Source organism: Elephas maximus, chromosome 12 (genome assembly GCF_024166365.1).
Source record: "Elephas maximus indicus isolate mEleMax1 chromosome 12, mEleMax1 primary haplotype, whole genome shotgun sequence".
Lineage (NCBI taxonomy): Eukaryota > Metazoa > Chordata > Mammalia > Proboscidea > Elephantidae > Elephas > Elephas maximus.
In genome coordinates, this window is record NC_064830.1 from 47,941,837 (window position 1) to 47,964,987 (window position 23,151).

At 37.2% G+C, this 23,151-nt stretch overlaps 1 protein-coding gene and 2 non-coding genes across 3 annotated transcripts in view; all 3 read left to right on the forward strand.

Moving 5' to 3' along the window:
• WDR43 (WD repeat domain 43) overlaps nucleotides 1-23,151 on the forward strand; it is a 59,512-nt gene that overhangs the window by 24,094 nt on the left and 12,267 nt on the right. Inside the window, exons 7-13 of the mRNA XM_049903049.1 lie at nucleotides 2,366-2,430; nucleotides 4,676-4,847; nucleotides 6,399-6,485; nucleotides 7,340-7,471; nucleotides 8,236-8,367; nucleotides 15,659-15,745; nucleotides 22,712-22,743. Of these exons, the coding sequence (XP_049759006.1) occupies nucleotides 2,366-2,430; nucleotides 4,676-4,847; nucleotides 6,399-6,485; nucleotides 7,340-7,471; nucleotides 8,236-8,367; nucleotides 15,659-15,745; nucleotides 22,712-22,743 (707 nt within the window). The remainder of the gene's footprint in view (nucleotides 1-2,365; nucleotides 2,431-4,675; nucleotides 4,848-6,398; nucleotides 6,486-7,339; nucleotides 7,472-8,235; nucleotides 8,368-15,658; nucleotides 15,746-22,711; nucleotides 22,744-23,151) is intronic.
• LOC126087616 (small nucleolar RNA SNORD53/SNORD92) lies at nucleotides 6,918-6,993 on the forward strand. Its single transcript, XR_007519796.1, has one exon. It is a non-coding gene; the product is annotated as a small nucleolar RNA SNORD53/SNORD92 (small nucleolar RNA).
• Nucleotides 7,744-7,820, forward strand: LOC126087618 (small nucleolar RNA SNORD53/SNORD92). Its single transcript, XR_007519798.1, has one exon. It is a non-coding gene; the product is annotated as a small nucleolar RNA SNORD53/SNORD92 (small nucleolar RNA).

Below are 23,151 nucleotides of genomic sequence, written 5' to 3' on the forward strand. Positions count from 1 at the left end.
GTTCAGCAAAATCGTTAAATTTCTGTGAAAAGGTTTTGAGGGGAAGGGAAAATTTTATATGCAAAGGCAGTACATTTTGGAATTTATTATGTGCATTAATAAAATTTATCGGGATGGATTTTTGTTACTAGGAGTTTTATGTGTGATTCTTCTATCAGAGGCTTTATTTTGTCATAAAATCTTGTAGGCCCTGACTAAGATGTATTATTATTAGTTACTTTTTTATACTTTGTTTTTTCATGTAAAAATTAGGTATTTGATTACAATATATCTTCAGCATTTGGTAAACCTCACATCTTGGAAGTGCTTCATATTCGTGTTTCTATTTGACTAAAGCTACTTAAGATTTACATTTGAGCAGACTCCTAGTCCTGAAATGAAAGCTAAGAGCATTTCACTTGTAACACAATCTCAGTTTTGATATGGTGTATGTTATTTAAACTTCTAATAGGGAGAGATAATTTAATAGTTTTTTATCGTGTTTTGATAGTTTTGAAAATGTTATAGAAAGTGTTTTGGCTTAAAAATCAAGATTTTTGGTTTAAGTCTTGATTCTGCTGCTAATGTGATCTAAGGGCAAGTAAACAAACTGAAGAATCTCAGCTCTCTAAGGTGAGTCGGGGGTGGTGTCGATACATCAGTGATACCCTGTACAGACCTTTGTCTCTTAAGGGACTCAGATCTGGGAGTAACGGGCTCCAGGAATTATTTTCAGTATTTTACAAAAACCTAATAGAAATCCTATGTTTTATCACAGTAATGCACTGTAAATTTTAATCCTGTGTGGTTGGTACACTGATACGATGATTAGAGGTTTTGATCATAGCAGTGGAGTCCTGGTGGTGCAGTGGTTAAGAGCTATGGCTGCTAAACAGAAGGCTGGCAGTTGGACTCCACCAGTCGGTCCTCAGACACCCTCTGGGGCAGTTCTCCTCTGTCCTTCAGGGTTGCTGTGAGTCAGAGTCAACTGGATGGCAATGGGTTTAGGTTTTCTTTTTTTTTTTGGAGCGTAGGAAACTGTAGTAAAACAGAAACACCTTGGTATTTGTCTCCATAACTATTTCAGTTCAAGTGACTTAAAAAATTATTTTAATTGTGTGTGTGGGTGATTATTTAAAACTCCTAACCAGGTAATTTATGTGATAAAAAGTCTGCCTCCCTTGGAATAGCAAAAACTTGCCCCTAGTCTGTTTAGAGAATTGACTGCGTTGTTGCTTTCTCTTTTTCTGACTGAATTCTGATGTTAATCTTACATTTAAATGATCTTAGAATAATACCGACATCATACATTAACATTATCAATAATAAGGGGGGTATACCTCCCCACCATCAGAACTTTTTAGACATTTTTAAGATATTAAAGTAGGAGTGATGGAATCTACTTCTCAGGAAGCCATGTTCTAATTCTGGCACTTGATATAAATTTATAGTTATAGCAGTCATTTCAAATTAAAATTCTAGAACAAAACTTCGATTCTGCTTGTGTTTTCTTAAAAAGGTATAAGCCTGTCTAGCTGTTTCGTGGGGCTGGATTTGGTGCCTGTTAGTGGGGGATGCAGCAAGGAGAACTAGAAAACTTGATGGAGAAAAATAACCTCCTTTGCAACTTTCATTTGCTGCTAAACATCAGAAAGAAAATAAAAATTAATTACTTCTCCCCTTTATGAGATTTTTTATCTTTGGATGTACCAGTAAATTCTTTAAAGTGTTTTCACAATGTAAAGTTAGCTTTAACGTATTTTATATAATTCCGTTTCTCCCAATACGTTGGCTGCTCCCCGAATCCTCCCACTACGTTTATAACTAGAGTAGAGATAGCAGCTTTTTGGGAGTGCCTTTTGGGTGTGCTAAGTTTTCATGTAAGCTTTCTTTAGGAAAGCTTCAGAACTTATTTAAAATGAGTTGTAGGCACTGCTGGGGTGTGGGGCTGACAGCAGAGAGTGGTGCAGTGTCCAGACAGCCCGGCTAGTAGCATGGACAGTCCTGGGGGATTAGGAGCCCCCCCACCAACCTCACCCCTTCCCATCCATCAATGCAAAAGGGCATTTTCACCAATCCTGACTGCTCAGGTGGGTGAGTCATGTCCACTCCAGGTGGCCAACCTATGGATTGGTAGTAACTTTGTTCATCTGACTTCAGTGCTACATTGTTCTTGACCTAAACATTTGCTTATAATCTGAGCGACAGTAACAATAATCATTGTTATTGTGACAGCTAATTGCAAGAATTGTATATTCTTGTGCTTCTCTTTCTCAGGTTATTTAGAGATATGGGAAGAAAATTGAGTTTTCCTAAGTTAAAGACTGGTTAGATTTGACTGGTATAATGTTTTATTTTCGAGTAATTAGTTACATTTTTCTTTCAGCCTGTCAGGTTAGCTGTGGTTTGCAGAGATGGTCAAGTTCATCTTTTTGAACACGTACTAAATGGGTAAGTTTTTCAAGTGGAAATTTATTTCTCTTTCCTCTGAACTGTTACTTCTTTATAATCCTACCTCAATGTACTTTGCATTGTATTACTTTTTGTTTTGATTGTTTTGAATGCAGTCTTAAGGCTTGAACCATTTCTTCATGTACTTGTGGTTAGGGGAGTGGCTTCTTAGGATGTGTGCCTAGTAAGTATTGGTACTTCTAATGACAAATTTTAAAAGAAAGTGGCTAAGTTGAAGAGATTTGCTTGTGAACTTGGGTAGTGCCTTATTTTCTGTCTTTGATAGTGCTGTAATTCCCTTTGCCACATGTATGCAGTCCAGGGAAGCATAGGAGTGAGTTTTGGTGGACAGAGAGGGAGTGCTGTTGTTAGGTTGTGTAGTAGTCATGGAGCAGGGATTAGCAAACTGTGGCTTCCCACAGAGTCCTTAAGATGGTTTGGAAAATCTAAAATATTTATTACCTAGCACCTTACAGAAAAAAGTTAGCCAACCCCTGCCGTATATTGTAAACACGGTCTGAGACTGAATTATGCGCAAATTATTTTAAACTTTAAAATACTTTCAACTTTTATTGTCAGTTGGTGTCCTTTAAAAATCCTAGAATAAGCATTTATTTAAATGTAAACTAATTATGGAAGTAATATATACTCGTTTTAAAACATTCAGGATGTATAGAAGAATTGATTGTAAAATCTGAGTCACCACTGCGTTGAATTCTACTCCCTAGAGATAAGTTAATTAACATTTTGGTGTGTAACATTTGAGGCCTTTATTTACATAGTCATATGTATGCATGGAAACCCTGGTGGTGTCGTGGTTAAGTGCTACGGCTGCTAACCAAAGGGTCGGCTGCTAACCAAAGGGTAGGCAGTTCGAATCCGCTAGGCGCTCCTTGGAAACTCTAAGGGGCAGTTCTACTCTGTCCTATAGAGTCGCTATGAGTCGGAATCGACTCGACGGCACTGGGTTATGTATGCATGGAGTAGATAATTGAGGTCCCAGAAGAAGTTGGGGCCCAGAAATGGGCTGTGGTAAGGACCTGGGCATTTCTGCTTGGGCATTGGTAAACCACCAAAGTATTTAAGCAGGGCAGAATGATGGGATTTGACCTGAGTTTTAAGACAGTAATTTTACGTGTTATATTGAGAATAGACTATAGAGGGGTAAAGACCAAAGCAGACGCCAGAAATCCTGGGTATAGATAGTTGTAGAGTCAGGATTCTAGAAGGAGCAAGTAGAGCGTGCACATATTGGTAATGAGTATAATAAGGTGTCTAGGGTGTGAGGAGTGGCTGAGACAGTGAAGGTAGGCTTAAGGAACTGAGAGGCCAGCGTGTTAGGAGGATCATCAGCCTGGTTGCTGGATTTAGAAACCATTAAGAAAGGAATTCAGTAGGAGTAGTGTTGGAAAGGGAAGCTGGCGACACAGTGGTTAAGAGCCATGGCTACTAACCAAAAGGTTGGCAGTTTGAATCCACCAGCTGCTCCTTGGAAACCCTATGGGGCAGTTCTGCTCTGTCCTGTAGGGTTGTTATGAGTCAGAATCAACTCGCCAGCAGTGGGTTTGGTTTTTGGGTTTAGTGTTGGAAAGAATGACAGCGTGTCACTAAAATCTTTTCAGAAATGTGCAGAGTGACTCAAAGATGAGGAAGGAGGGGTAGCTTGTATCTGGTTACAAGAATTTCAAAGGTTTTAGAGACAGAGGAGAAAGATCGTTGTCAAGAAGTGTCATTGAAGAACAAGGAGCATATGCGTCCAAGGCCCCAGGCACAAAGGGTATGGTGGAAAAAACAGCTACAACTTGTTAGGGTTACCAGGGTGAATCAGGATGGAGCAAGAAGGTGCAATGACTGCATTCAAGAGGTTGTGATGAGGCTTTTGGGAGGTAGGAGCAATAGGAGATGGCTGGTTGGAATAGGGCAGATACAGAGCCAAACGGTGTCCGAAGCTCAGGGTCATGAGAGGGGACTTGGGAACCTAGGCTTCTCGAGGGGTCTGACAAAATGGGATGGAAGAGTAGATGGATGTCAAGGCAGATTTTGGTGGTGAAGTTTTGAGTGTTGGTGGGTTATGAGGAGCAGGGGAAGTCTTGATCAGGAATGCTAGTGGTCTGAGGACCCCGGTCAGTTTTGAAGGAAGGGTAGTGGCTGGAGGAGGTAGTCCCATCTTATGACTTGATGCCAGCTTCACAGAATTAGTATGAGATGTTCTGATTTCAAATTCTCTGATTTTTTTCATTTCTAGATTCTGTAAAAAACCTTTGACTTCAAACTGCACAATTCAGATAGCAACATCTGGGAAAGGCAAGAAATCTACACCAAAACCCATCCCTATTCTAGCAGCTGGTTTTTGCTCAGACAAAATATCCTTGTTGCTTGTATATGGCAGTTGGTTTCAACCCACCATTGAGCGAGTGGTACGTAGATGCTACTCTGAAGTAAAACAATATAGCATCAAAATGTCCATGGAAAAGAATGATTTGAAAATGGTTATTTGGTCTGCTTAGTGGAACACTGAAAAAGAAATAGTCTATTTTCCTTTAATAAGAGGACCTTTCATTGGGTGGTTTGATTTCTGAGAACTCTATTTATATTTTCTTTAATGCTGTATATCCAGAATAATTGTTTTAACATTTAGTCAGTATAAAAGAAAAATACTTTGAGAAGTTTTACACATTTTTTTTTTTTGGTATTAAGTCCTCAAAGTCTGATGTATTTTACACTTAAAATCCATCGCAGTTTGGACTAGCCACATTTCAGATGCTCAGCAGCCATATGTGCCTCTAGTGGTCAGCATGGGTATAACTTCTGTGAGAACTTGGTCCAGTTACACAAAAGGAAACCTTTGAATAAAAGAACCCTTAGTAGTAGCACTCATTGAGTTTTCTAAGTGGTAATATAATGGGCAGTGCAGTGATTTAATGTTTTTTAATACAATGTTTCTTTAAAGGCTTTCAGTGAGTTATCATGAGCATGTCTAATAGCAGATGATTTCTGAAGCATGCATTTATATTAGTAAAACCCTCAGGGAGACTGAGTAGAATATCACATGTCCAAGCAAACTCTGGTTGAATTAAAAAAAAAAAAAAACTTATTTAAAAAAAAAATTTATTAATACATACACCGGTTGCCGTTGAGTCTATTCCAACTCATAGCAACCCCATAGAACAGAGTAGAAATGCCCCCATAGAGTTTCCAAGGAGCACCTGGTGGATTCAAACTGCTGACCTTTTGGTTAGCAGCTGTAGCACTTAATCACTATGCCACCAGGGTTCCCTATTAATGTGTAGATATGGTTTAACCAAAAAAAGGAGAAATGTATAAGGTGTGTGAAATATAAGCCTCCATTCCATATGTTACCTGTTTGTTTGGTATCCCTTCAGTGATACTGGTTGTTCATATGGGCATACAGAATTACATATAACCTTAAACCATATATAGATACATACATTGCTGCATCTGGATTTGTTCCCCCATTTAATATGTCTTCGAGGGCATTCCTGTCAGGACCTGCCTCAGCATTTTGTTAGGCAGCACTACTGTCTTTGCTTGCTTTTGGAAAAGATAGCAGTGGCAAGTTTTAGGGTAGGACCTTTTTTGTGTGTGTATGCACAGATTATTTTTTATACGGGTGATTTCTTAACTGATAGATTTCTTTTGGAACCTGTTACATTTGAAAAATCTATTGATCTTTTAAAACTTTAAATGTGAAAAATTTAAGAAATTCATAACTGAAGAAAATAAATGTTGTGCCCTGTATCTTTAGAGTTTACTTGTTCTCTTCAACTGCCATCAATCTGCCTGGTGATCGTGGCCAACAGTTTTGTGTTGAAGCCTTCCATATATTTTTCTTTTTGGTAAAAATGCACGGTTGGTCATCTGTTTTTCATTTTATTTTTATTCCCAGTTGCTTTATTTGACACAATTCTTTTTCATCCCTCCCCTTTCTCTTAAAAATGTATTCCCAGGCTTTAAACTCCAAAGAACCTCATGTGTGTTTAGTAAGAGATATTTCAAACTGCTGGGCCCCAAAAGTAGAAACTGCCATAACAAAGGTAAGTGCATTGCAGATTCGAAGTTGAGAAAAAAGAGATTTGAGTTCTTTACATTTAGTTACATGAAATGTGTTTGTAATTGGCATAGTCTGAGTTGTGTCAAGGAAGTATAAAGGAACAAAGTCCTTCCCTATTTCCTGACTCATTTGAGTTGTCAATCATACTTATATACACATTCAAGTAACATGCTTTGGACTTACTCAGGTAAATTTGTTTTTAAGAAATTATTATCATTATTTTTTAAATCAATTTCAGTACTTAGTTTGATGGAGAGGGATCCTGTATTTCAGGGTTGAAATTAAACCATGATGGGTCCGGAATTTACCGTTAAATGTAAGAACAGCGTCATAGTGCTCTATTTTGCATATAACTTTGCCACTACATGTAGATCTTGTATGTTTGGAAGTTTGTTGAGAAAAGGAAAGCCAAGACATGCTGTGATGACATCCACATGGTTTCGCTTCTGGCTGAGTTTCAGTGATGACACTTCTCTTGGCTGTCTGAGCATTTCTGGCAGTTAGATTACTGGAGATAGTCGGAAAGTGTGCAACTGCACGGTCTAGTAGTTTTTAAACCAGAATGCCCTTGTATAATCTGTAGACCCCCCTGCCCCCTGGATTTTACTCTTAAGTGGTATTTTAAGCTTTAAAACTATGAACTTTCAGATTATCATTTTAAAACTTAATTACCAAATTCAATTAAAATTTATCTTTAATTCATGTTATATTGTTAATTATTTTGAGTTTTTCAATAGAAAAAGCTTTCAGAAGCTGTCAGTTTTCTCACTGAGGGTAAATCTTGGGAAGACTAAGGCATAATTTCCTTCGGCATACCCCTGCCATCCTGTTTCACAGGTGAGAACACCAGTGATGAATTCTGAAGTAAAAGTTCTGGTGCCTGGGATTCCTGGCCATCGTGCAGCGGTCAAGCCCGTTACTCCACAAGCTGAGGAATTAGAAAGCAAGAGGAAATTAGGGGAAAAGGAGGTAATGCAGTGGCTGTGCTCAAATATTTGAGTTTAAAATGTAAGAGTACCTGAGAGATTATGACAAATATATCGGGTAGATCCAAAGTTGGAATTTTAGAAATGTAGTTGAGATTACTCCTGCCCTCTTTTATCCCTGGCGTTGTAGGTTCTGAAATTCCAGACTGTAACCTTTGGAGAAGACAGAACTTTTATTAATTGAAGAGGGTGCTTTTCTGGCCATTTGTTAATAGTTAGCTGAATAACATGTAATTGAGTAAGTGAAGCCAGGACTTGCCATGATGACTTTCACTGGGTTTTACATGTTGCTGAGTTCCAATGATGCCATTTTTTCTTGGTTGTCTGAGTTTTCCTGGCTGGTTTAGCCCTTGTTGATCTTTAGAAGTCGTCATCATTGTAGTGTCTAAAAGGGACTTATAGACCTCTTTCTCAGCTCCGAAAACATCCCTGTACGTATGTATGTAGAGTCCTCTTTTTCATCACCCTTTACATTGTCTACGCTTGTCTAAGAAATCTAGAATTTCAGTGTTTTATCATTAGAGGAAGATGGTTCTGTTCTAAAGCTGATTTTAAATGTCCTACTTTTTGGGTAGGGGAGGCTCAGGGATAATTCCGCCATTCTTAAATTATTCCTCAATTGCTTGTTGTCTCTGAGAAATAGACACAAAGTAATTTGAACAAACTGCTTTAGGCCTTGTCTGTCTAATCAATCTACCTGAATAATAGGGTGCAGTCAGTATTGACCGGATCATTTCTGTTCTGTAGGTTAGCATTGAAGAACGCCTGGGAGCAATGGATATAGATTCAAAAAAAGGAAAAGATGACCTCCCACAGATGAATAGTTTTCCAGTTCTTCTTACACAGGGCTTAGAAAGTAATGATTTTGAAATGTTAAATGTAAGTATTATGGTAGCTTTTTAAGGGATGAAATATGATTAATTTTTCTTACAAAGTGATTGATTTTATCATATTTATAGAGTGAATAGTCATGTTGTATAGCTGTTTTGAATTTAATGTTTCATGAATTTAGTCAAATATATATCACTTGGTGGCACTATGCAGACAGTCACCAACCTACAAAGGGATTGTGTTGGTTTAATTTAAACCTGGAATGCATTTTCTCATAGAAATATTGTTCTGAATGGTTATTAGGTTCTTAGGCTTAACCCACAAAGCCTTTATAAACATAGTGTAGCTGAACTATGATACTCAGCATTCTAGATCACAATTTATATTTTTTTCTGTAGGAAAATGCGTTCCTGAGTTTTTACTCTGGATTCCAGAAACTTATTTCCCCCTGGCCGTGAAGGGGGCAGTGAGGTGGAACCTTGGCAATGGGTAGGAGGTTTGGGGGAAAGGTTCAAGAGGGTTGGGGGTGATGTTGTGAAGTATTTAGAGGTAAAAGTAATAGAAACTTTGTATAGGGAAAGGGATTTATAATTTCTATGTTTGTAAGTTGGTGACTGCTTGTATGAAGTTACTTAATTCTGTCCTCTTAAATTCCAGAATTTGACAGTTGTTTGTATAACAAATTTAAGTGTAAAAACAGTTGAGTTTAAGCACTATCTGATCAGAGTAAAAGCATTTATATTTCTTAAGTGCACTTATTTTAGTGATTTATAGCAGAATTATTGCGCCGCTTGGTATAGATATGACTTTAATATTATACATAACCCATGAATAGTGTCTTTCTAATTTATATTTTGATCCAAATGGGAATATTTTATGTATTTTGGAAGACAGATTTTAATTTACCATTGCACTAGAAACCTAGATGAGGATTTGGTGAAAAATAAAGAAGTGCTAGAAAGCAATTGACCATGTTTTTGAAATGTAATATAACGTATATGTCATCATTAGCAATTGAGCTATGCTTTGAAGCCTTTTTCCTTAGTAGATAAAAGTGAATCAGTTACCAATTTTTTTCTTTTTTTGACTTTATTAAGAAAAATTTTAAAACAGAAGAATAGTACAGTGGTCCCATAAACCAGTCACCCAGGTTCACCAGTTATCAGCACTAGCCAATCTTAACTTCATCTGCCCACATACCTCCCGCCCTTACCACTCCCAGACTGTGGTGAAGCAAATCCCAGACATATCATTTCATAAGATATAGATTACCCAGTAAGCAAGGTAAGCACGTACTCAGGGCATCAGCAAAACAGGGACATCAGTTGTCCAAAACAAAGACCCATAGATGCCAAGCAAACAGGACACAAGGAAAAGTGAGTGCTGCGGTAGAAGGAACTGGCAAGGCAGTAAATGAATTGATACCAGCTCCAGTGAGTGAGAATGTGCCAGCAGGAAATAAAGTTCACGCAGGGTCATGAGGGTGCCCATGGGCAAGGTTGTTTAAGCTATGAGGCCCCTACCACTTCAACACCTTTGTTGGGATCTGTCACCTACAGTCCCCCCCCCATGTAATTGAAACTGGTTATCTCAGTGGGTTTCTTGGGAGCATACTATTTCTTTCTGGTAAACAGGAGGTGTGGGTGTAGAATATTCTTTTTGTAGAAAATACGGTATATAGTAAAAATATTAGTACCCGGCATACACTAAAAATGTTATAATTCTGTTTACTTCATTCCACTAAAATGACATACACCAGGTTTGCGTTTGATCACTAATATTGTAGTTGCATTTAAAAAGAAGTCACGTCATGGGTAGCTAAGAGAGAGAGACACACACACACACAAAACACATCCTGTTCAAATGCGGGAGTAAGCAGAGGAAGGGGCAGCACAGATTATCAATGCTTAGGGCCCTCGTGTGCCTTAATCTGGCCCTGCATTTCATCCATAAATACATCCCTGTTTAATTCTGCAGATACCAACTCCTTTTTAAAATAAAATGAAAATTCATTATCATGCCTAAAAAAATACAGTAATTTCTTAAAATCATCAAATATCCAGTTAGCGTTTCAGTTTCCCTGATTGCCTAATGAACTTTTACAGGTTTTATTTTTGCATAGTTCAAAACAGGAGCCCAATAAGGAGTGCACAAAATATTTGGATGATATGCCTCGTTCTTCTCTTTCTTTTTGCAGTTTCTGTTTTGGAGAAGCTAGATTATTTGCCCTGTAGAGATTCGCATATTCTGAACTTTGCCTACTGCATCTCTGATGCCGTTTAACATGTTCTGTCTTGTCATATTTCCTGTACACTGTTAGATCTAGAAGCTTGAAATTCAGGTTGGAATATTTTTGGCAAGAATGCTTATAGATGTGCACTTCTGTCAGGAGCTCTGGTGTTCTCTTCTTTGTGATATTAGCAGCAGCTGACGATCATTGCCTAGACTCGTAATTTGAGTTTGCAAAGTGGTCTTTTTCTGTTATCCTGAGGTACACTTTGTTTAGGAAATGCAGGATTAGTAAATGCTTTATTCTTGCCCTTTATTTACCAGATTTCAGAAAACTTGTTCCTTAGCATCCGCCAAAGAAGGCCAATGACTTTTTCTTTGTGACATTATGAACACATGGATTTAAACATTTTATTTCATGTGTTTTCAGTTTATCATTGCCAGTTGATTTTAAGCATAGTAAAAATTATCTAAAATCATTTTGTTTAAAATAAAACCGCTTATGTTTAAAAAGTAGGTGAGCATTGGAAAGGAAAGAGGGAGGGGAATTAAATCCACTGTGCTTAGAAATTAATTGCACGTATTTATTGATATGTATTCCACGGTCCCAGGGTTTTCTAAGAATGCAAAGTATTAATTTATATGTTCATTTCAGTTAATAAGTACAGTTAGAGTATGGTAAACCCAAAATGGAATAGCTCCATAGAAGTTTATTTTTCCTTGTAATAATTCAGTATCGTTTGACGGACAAGTGAAATACTCTTTACAAAAGCACATCTTAAATTGTAGAACATTATACGTGTAAGACTGTCATTCATTAGTAAGGAGTTTAAGGTGGTTTGTTTTGTTAATTAGGTAGAAGTAATTTGAAACTAGTTGAATGCTAAAAAAAATTGTGTGCTGCAAAAGACCTCGAAAAGTTAGTGTGAAGGGCTTAAAATAACACCCTTAAAAGAAAGTATGATGATATTTCCATAGTGTATAACCTAGGAGATTGTGCAGCTACACATTCTGCATTCCCCTTTAAAGAGAAAAAGGCCAGTAAAAAAATGTTAAATATTTTTTTTCCGTAAAAATAATCTTCCCTTATTCTCAAAAGGTGGCTTTTGAGGTTACGTAAGCTATAATAAAAAGAGGACATTAAAATAGGAACAAGCGAGTAAAATGAGCAATTGCAGGGATACAACATGGGACCAGAAGTGAGGTTAAGAATGTCTACCATAAAAAACTTGACATTAAAATTTCTGGCATTAGGAAGGTAGAATTTTGACCCTATAGCTTATGCGAAAAGAGAAGCCTAGTCGTTTATGTAATTCTTAGTATCCGTGAGACAAGATGATTTTACATTTATCTTTAAAAAGTATTTAAATTATTACATTTTTTAAAAAATTCCATTTACGGTAGTACTAAAAAACACCTAGGATAAAACTAAAAAAAGATGCCTATACCTCTGCAAAAACAATGTTGAGAGAACTTAAATGAAGACCTAAACAAATAGAGAGTTAAACCATGTTAATGCATTAGAATATTCAGTATTGTTAAGATGAGAAATTCTCCCCAAACTAATCAAAATTCCAGTAGCCTTCTTAGTAGAAATTGACAAACTGACCCTAAAATTTGTATGGAAATGCAAAAAGACATGACGTAACCAAAGTGGTTATAAAATGGAACAAAGAGGACTTATTCTACTTCATTTCAAGATAAAGCTGTAATAATTAATAAGTTTGATATTGGTTAAAAAAAATTAGGTGTAGATTAAGGGACTAGAGTCCAGAAGTAGTTGCTGATTTTCAGCAACGATGCCAGGGCGAGTCAGTGGGGAGGGGGGAAGCAAAGTCTTTTCAAGGATTAGTGGATTAGTACTGGACCACCTGAATATGCATATGGAGAAAAATGAATTTCAACTCTTACCTCACACTGCATATAGAAATCAGTTCAAAGTACACTAGACCTAAACATGAAACCCGAAACTACAAAGCTTCTAGAAGAAAACAGGAGAAATCTGCATGACCTTGGATGGGGAAAGGTTTCTTAGATATATCACAAAGAGCATGAAACATTAAAGAAAAAAGTGGTTGGTTGAACTTCATCAAAATTAAAAAACTCTGCTCTTGAAACAACCCTGTTCAGAGAATGAAAAGACAAGCCACAGACTGGGGGAAAAATCAGACAAAGATTTGTTTCCAAAATATGTAAGAACTCTTAAAACAGCACGTATTTTTTAAAAAATGGTGAAAGATTTGAAACAGACATTTCACATAAGAATTTGAATGGCTGGTAAGCACATGTAAAGGCACTGTATATCATTAATCCACAGAAATGGAAATTATCACTACAGGGAGATAATTGTATACCGATTATAGATTGGTTAAAATGAAAGACTAGTAAAGATGTGGAATAACTTGAAACTCTCAAGTTAAACATAAAAAACCCACTAGCTGTCCAGTCAATTCCAAATCGTAGCCACCCTGTAAGAAAGAGTAGAACTGCCCCATAGAGTTTCCAAGGCTCTAAATCTTTATGGAAACCAGACTGCCATATCTGCAGAACAGCTGATGGGTTTGAACCTCTGACCTTTTGGTTAGCTGAGTGCTTTAACCACTGCCCACCAGGACTCCTCCAAGTTAAGCATACACCTACCATGAGACCTAGCCATTTGAGGTAATAAACGTATGTTCAGTCAAAGACTTAACACATGCATGTTTATAACAGCTTTGTAATAGCCCAGAGCTGAAAAGAACCCATATGTCCCTCAGCAGGTGAATGGATAAACCAGTTGTTAGCTTAGCAATATAAGGAATGGATTTTTGATACACCAACAACATAGATGAATCCCAGAATTATAATTCTGTGAGAAAGAAACCAGACAAAAAAATGTACATGCTATATGATTCCATTTATTTAAAAATTCTAGAAAATGCAAGCCAGCATATAGTTCAGTGGTTGCCTGGGGATGGAGGGTAGAAGGAGAGATGAATTGTAAAGGGGACTAAGGAGACTTAAGTGTAATGGAACACTTATTTTTATAGTAGTGTTTGTTTCTTGGATGTATATGTATGCCAGGCTGATCAAACTGTGCACTTTACAAAAAAAAAAAAAAAAAACCAAAAAGCAAACACAGTGCTGTTGAGTCGATTCCGACTCATAGTGACCCTACAGGACAGAGTAGAACTGCCCCATAGAGTTTCCAAGGAGCGCCTGGTGGATCTGAACCGCCGACCTACTGGTTAGCAGCTGTAGCACTTAACCATTACGCCACCAGTGTGCTGTTTATTATGTTTCAGTTAAACTGCAATAAAGTTGTAAAAGAAAAAAACCCATTCTCAGCATTATCTTCTTGGTAGTTATCACTGTGGCTTATAGAATTTCTTTAAATATGTCCTCAACAAATTCAAGCAGTGCTGCTGGTTTGGGGTAACCTTTGTTTTAATTTTAAAATTTGAAAGTTGTTACCAAAGAGCCTCAGTCTTTAGTGGGCATAAGAATTACCCGAAAACTTGTTAAGAATTATTCTGCCCTCCAGTTTGGAATAACTTTTGAATAGCCAGACCACGTGTATTCTTATTTGCCTGTCCTTTTTTTCACCTGCTATCTTAGTGTAGTTATTAACAGGATTGCTTTCATTCTCAGAAGTGACCCAGTTTAGATGACAAATTGTATCATTACTTTTGGAGTATTAGAAGGTTTCACAGAATAAACATCTTTTAAACCTTCAGTCCTCCTCATATTTCTTAACCAAGCTTTTGGTGTAAATAATGGGTAGCAACAAGTTTAAGATTGTATTCATTGGCCCAAAATGCTGCTACTCTACTTGCCCATGTAAGACAGCGAAGCCCCGTGATGGGGTGAACATGTCGTATCTCAAAGTAATTTGTAGACTAGTTAAGATGGAATATTTCCTATAGCTTCTACATCATTGGAATTTTATGATAACTGATATGATAAAGAGGATTTGAGGAATATTTAATATTCTCAAACACCTTCTGAATTTTTAAAGTTATGATTAGCATATTTTGCGTTGCATCTTGTGTTCTGATTATTTGAAAATGAAAAACTTAGGTTAATTGAGGCTATCAAATTAAAATAGTCCATCTCCCAGTTTCCCAGTAATTGTGTATAATTTTTTTTTTTTTTTTTGCTTAAGAAACTATGTACTTCCTAACTATATAAGTGTTACTTCTTAAATAGTACTTGATTTTTTGGGAGAGTATTAGTGTAAAGATATTTTTATAAGCAAATGAAAGCTATAGGGAATTGTGAAAGGATAGGTTAGAAACTAACTCTGTATTTTTGCCCTTCAGCAATCTGGTGCTTGTGTCCTGTTCTGTCTTACACCAACAACCAAAACAAAACATTCACCATCAGGGGAGTCCCTCTAGGAACAAAACATTTTGGAAGAATATTTAAAAGTATTTAAGAGGAAAGAGATGGGGGATCAGGATTTTTGAGACCTGAAGGGGTTCCTGTTTTGTACCCTGTCCTGTAGATGAAACATCTAGGATCTGGAGAAGTTGAGCAGCCACTACAGGGAGATGCAGCTCCAAAGTGTCAGGATCAGGACTCATCTGCTTTGCCTCCATTTTTGTAACCTGGGCTTGACCCTGCGTTTCCCTCATAGATTCTCCCCTAAAGGCAAAGCAGTTTTGATTCAGACTTTGACTGTATGGTCTTTTGAATGGTTTAAAATTTTGTCAAAAAGGTGACGCTTTGTTTTAAAAGGTTTGTTGTTTTTTAAGTATGTGTTTGCCCCATACTTGTCTCTAATGTCATAAAACGAAGATTTGGAAACTTCAGTTTTCTAAAGTGTATGTATCTGTACTTAAATGTCTGGAGGTGTTCTTTTGTGTTTTGAACAAAATTTTGGTTCATAAAACATTAGAATTTATAGAGAAGAAACCTGTTTATTGAAGTAAATTTTTTATAACTGAAGGCCGTACCATAAGGCATAACATTGTCCACTCAGATTCAGTCCCTCCCACTTTTGCTGGCTAAAATCGAGTTGGTAGTTTTATTGTCTTGGTCTCTTTAACCATTTTTACAGACATTTTTCCTTGTGATATCATTAGCTTCCGAGTATGCCCATCTTTATACTTCTTTTATTTTCCTGCAGAAAGTACTGCAAACTAGGAATGTAAACCTAATAAAGAAGACCGTGTTAAGGATGCCCTTGCATGCTGTTATTCCCTTGTTGCAAGAGGTAACTGCTTTTTTCATTTTGAAGTTCTAATACTATATATGTAGGAGAAAATTCAGTATTTTAGAGAATTGGATTTATAATATGTAAGTAGCATGGCATTTAGAGAGTGAATAACTGGGAAGAACTTGTAAGTACTTTAGAAAGAATAGTAAGTTGATGAATTCCTTAGGCAGTGAAAGGAAATGTCATTGGCATATTTTTTATTTTAAATAAATGACTTTGGCATTTTATTTTTATTCCATTAGTATGTGTGTGTTTCCCTGAAAGGCACTTGGAGTATTAAAGTGAGCCATAGAGTGCTTTACGTGCAGGATGTCATCTTCACGAGGACGACTGTTCCAGAAATCCCAGTGTAGAACCCAGATTTTCATGTTGGTTTTTCTCATTATGTCCTGCAAAGTACCGTGACCTAACGTGAAAAGTTCTTTTGTGTGCTTTGCTTATTCTTTTTTTTTAGTAACTTTTATTGAGCTTCAAGTGAACGTTTACAAATCAAGTCCAACTGTCACATATAAGTTTATATACACCTTACTCCGTACTCCCACTTGCTCTCCCCCTAATGAGTCAGCCCTTCCAGTCTCTCCTTTCGTGACAATTTTGCCAGCTTCCAACTCTCGCCATCCTCCCATCCCCCCTCCAGACAGGAGATGCCAACACAGCCTCAAGTGTCCACCTGATACAAATAGCTCACTCTTCATCAGCATCTCTCTCCTACCCACTGTCCAGTCCCTTTCATGTCTGATGAGTTGTCTTCGGGAATGGTTCCTGTCCTGGGCCAGCAGAAGGTTTGGGGACCATGACCGCTGGGATTCCTCTAGTCTCAGTCAGACCATTAAGTATAGTCTTTTTGTGCGAATTTGGGGTCTGCATCCCACTGATCTCCTGCTCCCTCAGGGGTTCTCTGTTGTGCTCCCTGTCAGGGCAGTCATCGGTTGTGGCCGGGCACCAACTAGTTCTTCTGGTCTCAGGATGATGTAGGTCTCTGGTTCATGTGGCCCTTTCTGTCTCTTGGGCTCTTAGTTATCGTGTGACCTTGGTGTTCTTCATTCTCCTTTGATCCAGGTGGGTTGAGACCAATTGATGCGTCTTAGATGGCCGCTTGTTAGCATTTAAGACCCCAGACGCCACATTTCAAAGTGGGATGCAGAATGTTTTCATAATAGAATTATTTTGCCAATTGACTTAGAACTCCGCTTAAACCATGGTTCCCAAACCCCCGCCCTTGCTCCGCTGACCTTTGAAGTATTCAGTTTATCTCGGAAACTTCTTTGCTTTTGGTCCAGTCCAGTTGAGCTGACCTTCCATGTATTGAGTATTGCCCTTCCCTTCACCTAAAGTACTTCTTATCTACTAACTCATCAGTAAAAAACCCTCTCTCACCCTCCCTCGCTTCCCCCCTCATAACCACAAAAGTATGTGTTCTTCTCAGTTTATACTGTTTCTCAAGAACTTATAATAGTGGTCTTATACAATATTTGTCCTTTTGCCTCTGACTAATTTCGCTCAGCATAATGCCTTCCAGGTTCCTCCATGTTATGAAATGTTTCACAGATTCGTCACTGTTCTTTATCGATGCGTAGTGTTCCATTGTATGAATATACCACAATTTATTTATCCATTCATCCGTTGATGAACACCTTGGTTGCCTCCAGCTTTTTGCTATTGTAAACAGAGCTGCAGTAAACATGGGTGTGCATATATCTGTTCGTGTAAAGGCTCTTATTTCTCTAGGGTATATTCCAAGGAGTGGGATTTCTGGGTTGTATGATAGTTCTATTTCTAACTGTTTAAGATAGCGCCAGATAGATTTCCAAAGTGGTTGTACCATTTTACATTCCCACCAGCAGTGTATAAGAGTTCCAATCTCTCCGCAGCCTCTCCAACATTTATTATTTTGTGTTTTTTGGATTAATGCCAGCCTTGTTGGAGTGAGATGGAATCTCATCGTAGTTTTAATCTGCATTTCTCTAATGGCTAATGATCGAGAGCATTTTGTCATGTATCTGTTAGCTGCCTGAATATCTTCTTTAGTGAAGTGCGTGTTCATATCCTTTGCCCACTTCTTGATTGGGTTGCTTGTCTTTTTTGGTTGAGTTTTGACAGAATCATATAGATTTTAGAGATCAGGCGCTGGTCGGAGATGTCATAGCTGAAAATTCTTTCCCAGTCAGTAGGTGGTCTTTTTACTCTTTTGGTGAAGTCTTTAGATGAGCATAGGTGTTTGATTTTTAGGAGCTCCCAGTTATCTGGTTTCTCTTCATCATTTTTGGTAATGTTTTGTATTCTGTTAATGCCTTGTATTAGGGCTCCTAACGTTGTCCCTGTTTTTTCTTGCATGATCTTTATTGTTTTAGTCTTTGTGTTTAGGTCTTTGATCCACTTGGAGTTAGTTTTTGTGCATGGTGTGAGGTATGGGTCCTGTTTCATTTTTTTGCAAATGGATATCCAGTTATGCCAGCACCATTTGTTAAAAAGACTATCTTTTCCCCAATTAACTGACACTGGGCCTTTGTCAAATATCAGCTGCTCATATGTGGATGGATTTATATCTGGGTTCTCAATTCTGTTCCGTTCGTCTATGTGTCTGTTGTTGTACCAGTACCAGGCTGTTTTGACTACTGTGGCTGTATAATAGGTTCTGAAATCAGGTAGAGTGAGGCCTCGCACTTTCTTCTTCTTTTTCAGTAATGCTTTGCTTATCCGAGGCTTCTTTCCCTTCCATATGAAGTTGGTGATTTGTTTCTCCATCACATTAAAAAATGTCATTGGAATTTGGATCGGAAGTGCATTGTATGTATAGATGGCTTTTGGTAGCATAGACATCTTTACTATGTTAAGTCTTCCTATCCATGAGCAAGGTATGTTTTTCCACTTAAGTAGGTTCTTTTTAGTTTCTTGTAGTAGTACTTTGTAGTTTTCTTTGTATAGGTCTTTTACATCCTTGGTAAGATTTATTCCTAAGTATTTTATCTTCTTGGGGGCTACTGTGAATGGTGTTGATTTGGCGATTTCCTCTTCGATGTTCTTTTTGTTGATGTAGAGGATTCCAAGTGATTTTTGTATGTTTATCTTATAACCTGAGACTCTGCCAAACTCTTCTATTAGTTTCAGTAGTTTTCTGGAGGATTCCTTAGGGTTTTCTGTTTATAAGATCATGTCATCTGCAAATAGAGATAATTTTACTTCCTCCTTGCCAATCCAGATGCCCTTTATTTCTTTGTCTAGCCTAATTGCTCTGTCTAGGACCTCTAGCACAATGTTGAATAAGAGCGGTGATAAAGGGCATCCTTATCTGGTTCCCATTCTCAAGGGAAATGCTTTCAGGCTCTCTCCATTTAGAGTGATGTTGGCTGTTGGCTTTGTATAGATGCCCTTTATTATGCTGAGGAATTTTCCTTCAATTCCTATTTTGGTGAGAGTTTTTATCATAAATGGGTGTTGGACTTTGTTAGATGCCTTTTCTGCATCAATTGATAAGAACATGTGGTTTTTGTGTTTTGTTTTATTTATATGGTGGATTACATTAATGGTTTTTCTGATATTAAACCAGCCTTGCATACCTGGTATAAATCCCACTTGGTCATGGTGGATTAATTTTTTGATATGTTGTTGAATTCTATTGGCTAGAATTTTGTTGAGGATTTTTGCATCTATGTTCATGAGGGATATAGGTCTGTAATTTTGTTTTTTTGTGAAGTCTTTACCTCGTTTTGGTATCAGGGAAATGGTGGCTTCATAGAATGAGTTAGGTAGTATTCAGTCATTTTCTATGCTTTGAAATACCTTTAGTAGTAGTGGTGTTAACTCTTCTCTGAAAGTTTGGTAGAACTCTGCAGTAAAGCCATCCGGGCCAGGGCTATTTTTGGTTGGGAGTTTTTTGATTACTGTTTCAATCTCTTTTTTTTGTTATGGGTCTATTTAGCTTTTCTACTTCTGATTGTGTTAGTTTAGGTAGGTAGTGTTTTTCTAGGAATTCATCCATTTCTTCTAGGTTTGCAAATTTGTTAGAGTACAATTTTTTGTAATAATCTGATATGATTTTTTTAATTTCAGTTGGGTCTGTTGTGATGTGGCCCATCTCGTTTCTTACTCAGGTTATTTGTTTCCTTTCCTGTATTTCTTTAGTCAGTCTGGGCAATGGTTTATCAATTTTGTTACTTTTTTCAAAGAACCAGCTTTTGGCTTTGTTAATTCTTTCAGTTGTTTTTCTGTTCCCTAGTTCATTTAGTTCAGCTCTAATTTTGATTGTATGTTTTCTTCTGGTGCCTGATGGATTCTTTTGTTGCTCACTTTCTATTTGTTCAAGTTGTAGGGACATTTCTCTGATTTTGGCTCTTTCTTCTTTTTGTATATGTGCATTTATTGATATAAATTGGCCTCTGAGCACTGCTTTTGCTGTGTCCCAGAGGTTTTGATAGGAAGTATTTTCATTCTCGTTGCATTCTATGAATTTCCTTATTCCCTCCTTGATGTCTTCCATAACCCAGTCTTTTTTCAGGTGGGTGTTGTTCAGTTTCCAAGTATTTGATTTCTTTTCCCTAATTTTTCTGTTGTTGATTTCCACTTTTATGGCCTTGTGGTCTGAGAAGATGCTTTGTAATATTTTGAGGTTTTGGATTCTGCAAAGGTTTGTTTTATGACCTAATATGTGGTCTATTCTAGAGAATGTGCCATGTGCACTAGAACAAAAAGTATACTTTGCATTAGTTGGGTGGAGATTTCTGTATAAGTCAGTGAGGTCAAGTTGGTTGATTGTTGTCCGTGTCTCTCTTGAGCTTCTTACTGGATGTCCTTCCTTCTCTGAAAGTGGTGTGTTGAAGTCTCCTACTATAATTGTGGCGGTGTCTATCTCACTTTTCAGTTCTGTTAAAATTTGATTTATGTATCTTGCAGCCCTGTCATTGGGTGCATAAATATTTAATATGATTATATCTTCCTGGTCAATTGTCCCTTTTATCATTACGTAGTGTCCTTCTTTATCCTTTGTGGTGGATTTAAGTTTAAAGTCTATTTTGTCAGAAATTCATATTGCTACTCCTCTTCTTTTTTGCTTATTGTTTGCTTGATATATTTTTTTCCATCCTTTGAGTTTTAGTTTGTTTGTGTCTCTAAGGTGTGTCTCTTGTAGGCAGCATATAGACGGATCGTGTTTCTTTATCCAGTCTGAGACTCTCTGTCTCTTTATTGGTGCATTTAGTCCATTTACATTCAGCGTAATTATAGATAAGTATGTGTTTAGTAGTGTTGTCATTTTGATGCCTTTTTATGTGTGTTGTTGACAATTTCATTTTTCCACTTTTTTGTGCTGAGATGTTTTTCTTTGTAAATCGTGTGTTCCTCATTTTCATAGTATTTGAGTTTATGTTTGCTGAGTCGTTACGTTTTTCTTGGTTTTTATTTTGAGTTATGGAGTTGTTATACCTCTTTGTGGTTACGTTAATATTTACCTTTATTTTTCTAAGTAAAAACCTAACTTGTGTTTATTCTTTTTTTAACCTGAGAAGGGCTCTTAATCTCCATGTACCAAAAAACCTATTGCCATCCAGTTGATTCCGACTTGTAGTGACACTATAGGACAGAGTAGACCTGCCCCACAAAGTTTCCAAGGAGCGGCTGGTGGATTTGAACTTCTGACCTTTTGGTTAGCAACCGAGCTCTTAACAGCTACACCACCAGGGCTCCATGGAATTGGAGAGGACATTAAGATTATCTAGTAGTGGCATCATGTCTGGCATCTTTAAGAGTAACTTTTACTATCTGACAAGTGGTTGAACTGACTTTGCTTAAGTAACTATATTAAATGGTGTTATGAAAGGGGTTGGTAGCAGCTAGATAAGAAAAGGGTAGTGGGAGTGCCAGGCCACAGGAAGCCTGTGTATAGTCATTGGTAGCCTGTAAGGGCACCAAGGGAGAACTGAAACTAAACCAAATGCTAGGCTCAGGAGGCATTTGAGATCCAGTAAAGGTACCGTTTACTGGGGTGTGTCATGTGTTGAATTCAAATAATTGTATAATCGCTACATACCTTAAGAAAAAAATTTTTCCTTTATCCCTTTTAAGTCCATGCATAATTTAACAGAAAAAAAACAAAAACCAAACCCAGTGCCATCAAGTCGATTCCGACTCATAATGACCATATAGGACAGAGTAGAACTGCCCCATAGAGTTTCCAAGGAGCGCCTGGCGGATTCGAACTGCCGACCCTTTGGTTAGCAGCCATAGCACTTAACCACTACGCCACCAGGGTTTCCAGTTTAACAGAAGCTACCCTAAAAGAGTGTGTATACGTTGTTAAAATTAGGCTTAAAGATAAAACGGATCCTTTGTGATTGGAGATTATACTTGTTGAAAATACTAAAGTGTTTTATGAGCATAGTTTTGGTATTAAGGTGGGTGGTTTACCATTATTAATAGAGGGAACCTTAATATTTAAAAAATTATTATCGTGTGTTAGGAGAGCCCTAGTTATGTTTTTAGAATATTGTTTACTCAAATGAATTTTGCCTAGCTTAGATTATTTTCTGTGTGTGTTTTTAATTGAGATACAATTTACATACCATAAAATTACCCGTTTAAAGCATACAATTCATTGTTTTTTTAGTATATGCATGAAATTGTGCTTATTACACCCCGAAAAGAAATCCCTTACCCATTAGCAGTCACTCCCCCATCTCCCTCTTACCCCCCCTGCAACCATTTATCTGTTTCCTGTCTGTGAATTTGCCTATTCTGGACATTTCATATAAATCCTAGCCTAGATTTTTTTTTTCCCAGGCAAAATTACTCTTGCTATAGAAATGTATTCCTAGAATATATTATTTTGGTTGAAAATACACCACTAAATGGAATAATGATTTCCTAACACAGTTGTTTTCCTGTGTCGTTGTGGATGTGTGTCCCCTGGGAGTTGATGGTGACTGGTTGCTTCTAAAGTGCTGTTTGCTAACGTTCTTTTCTCCTCCTCAGCTGACGAAGAGACTGCAAGGACATCCTAACAGGTGAGATGTTTAGGCGGCTTGACTTGATATTTCTTATAAATCTAGGAGAGTTTGTTGTTAAAAAACTGTATGAAATTCAATACTGGGTAGCCCCAATTCTAACCAATAACACTCTTTAAGTATCAATGTTATTTGCTCCCTCACCTTTTTTAAGGTGAATGATTCTTATTCCTAAGATTTTATTATAAACCTTTTTCTTTTAGAAAACTCCTATGTAGATATTTCAACTATTATTTAAGTGAATTTAATGTTTTAGTCTTAACCATGATATAAAAAGTTGTCATAGAACTTGCTGACCTTTGATATCTGCTTAAGACAGTATAAGAAAATATTTTAGCTAAAACACAAAAATTTTGGGGTCTTTTTTCTTAGTAATTTGATAAGACCCTAAGTTTGTAGTATAGTATT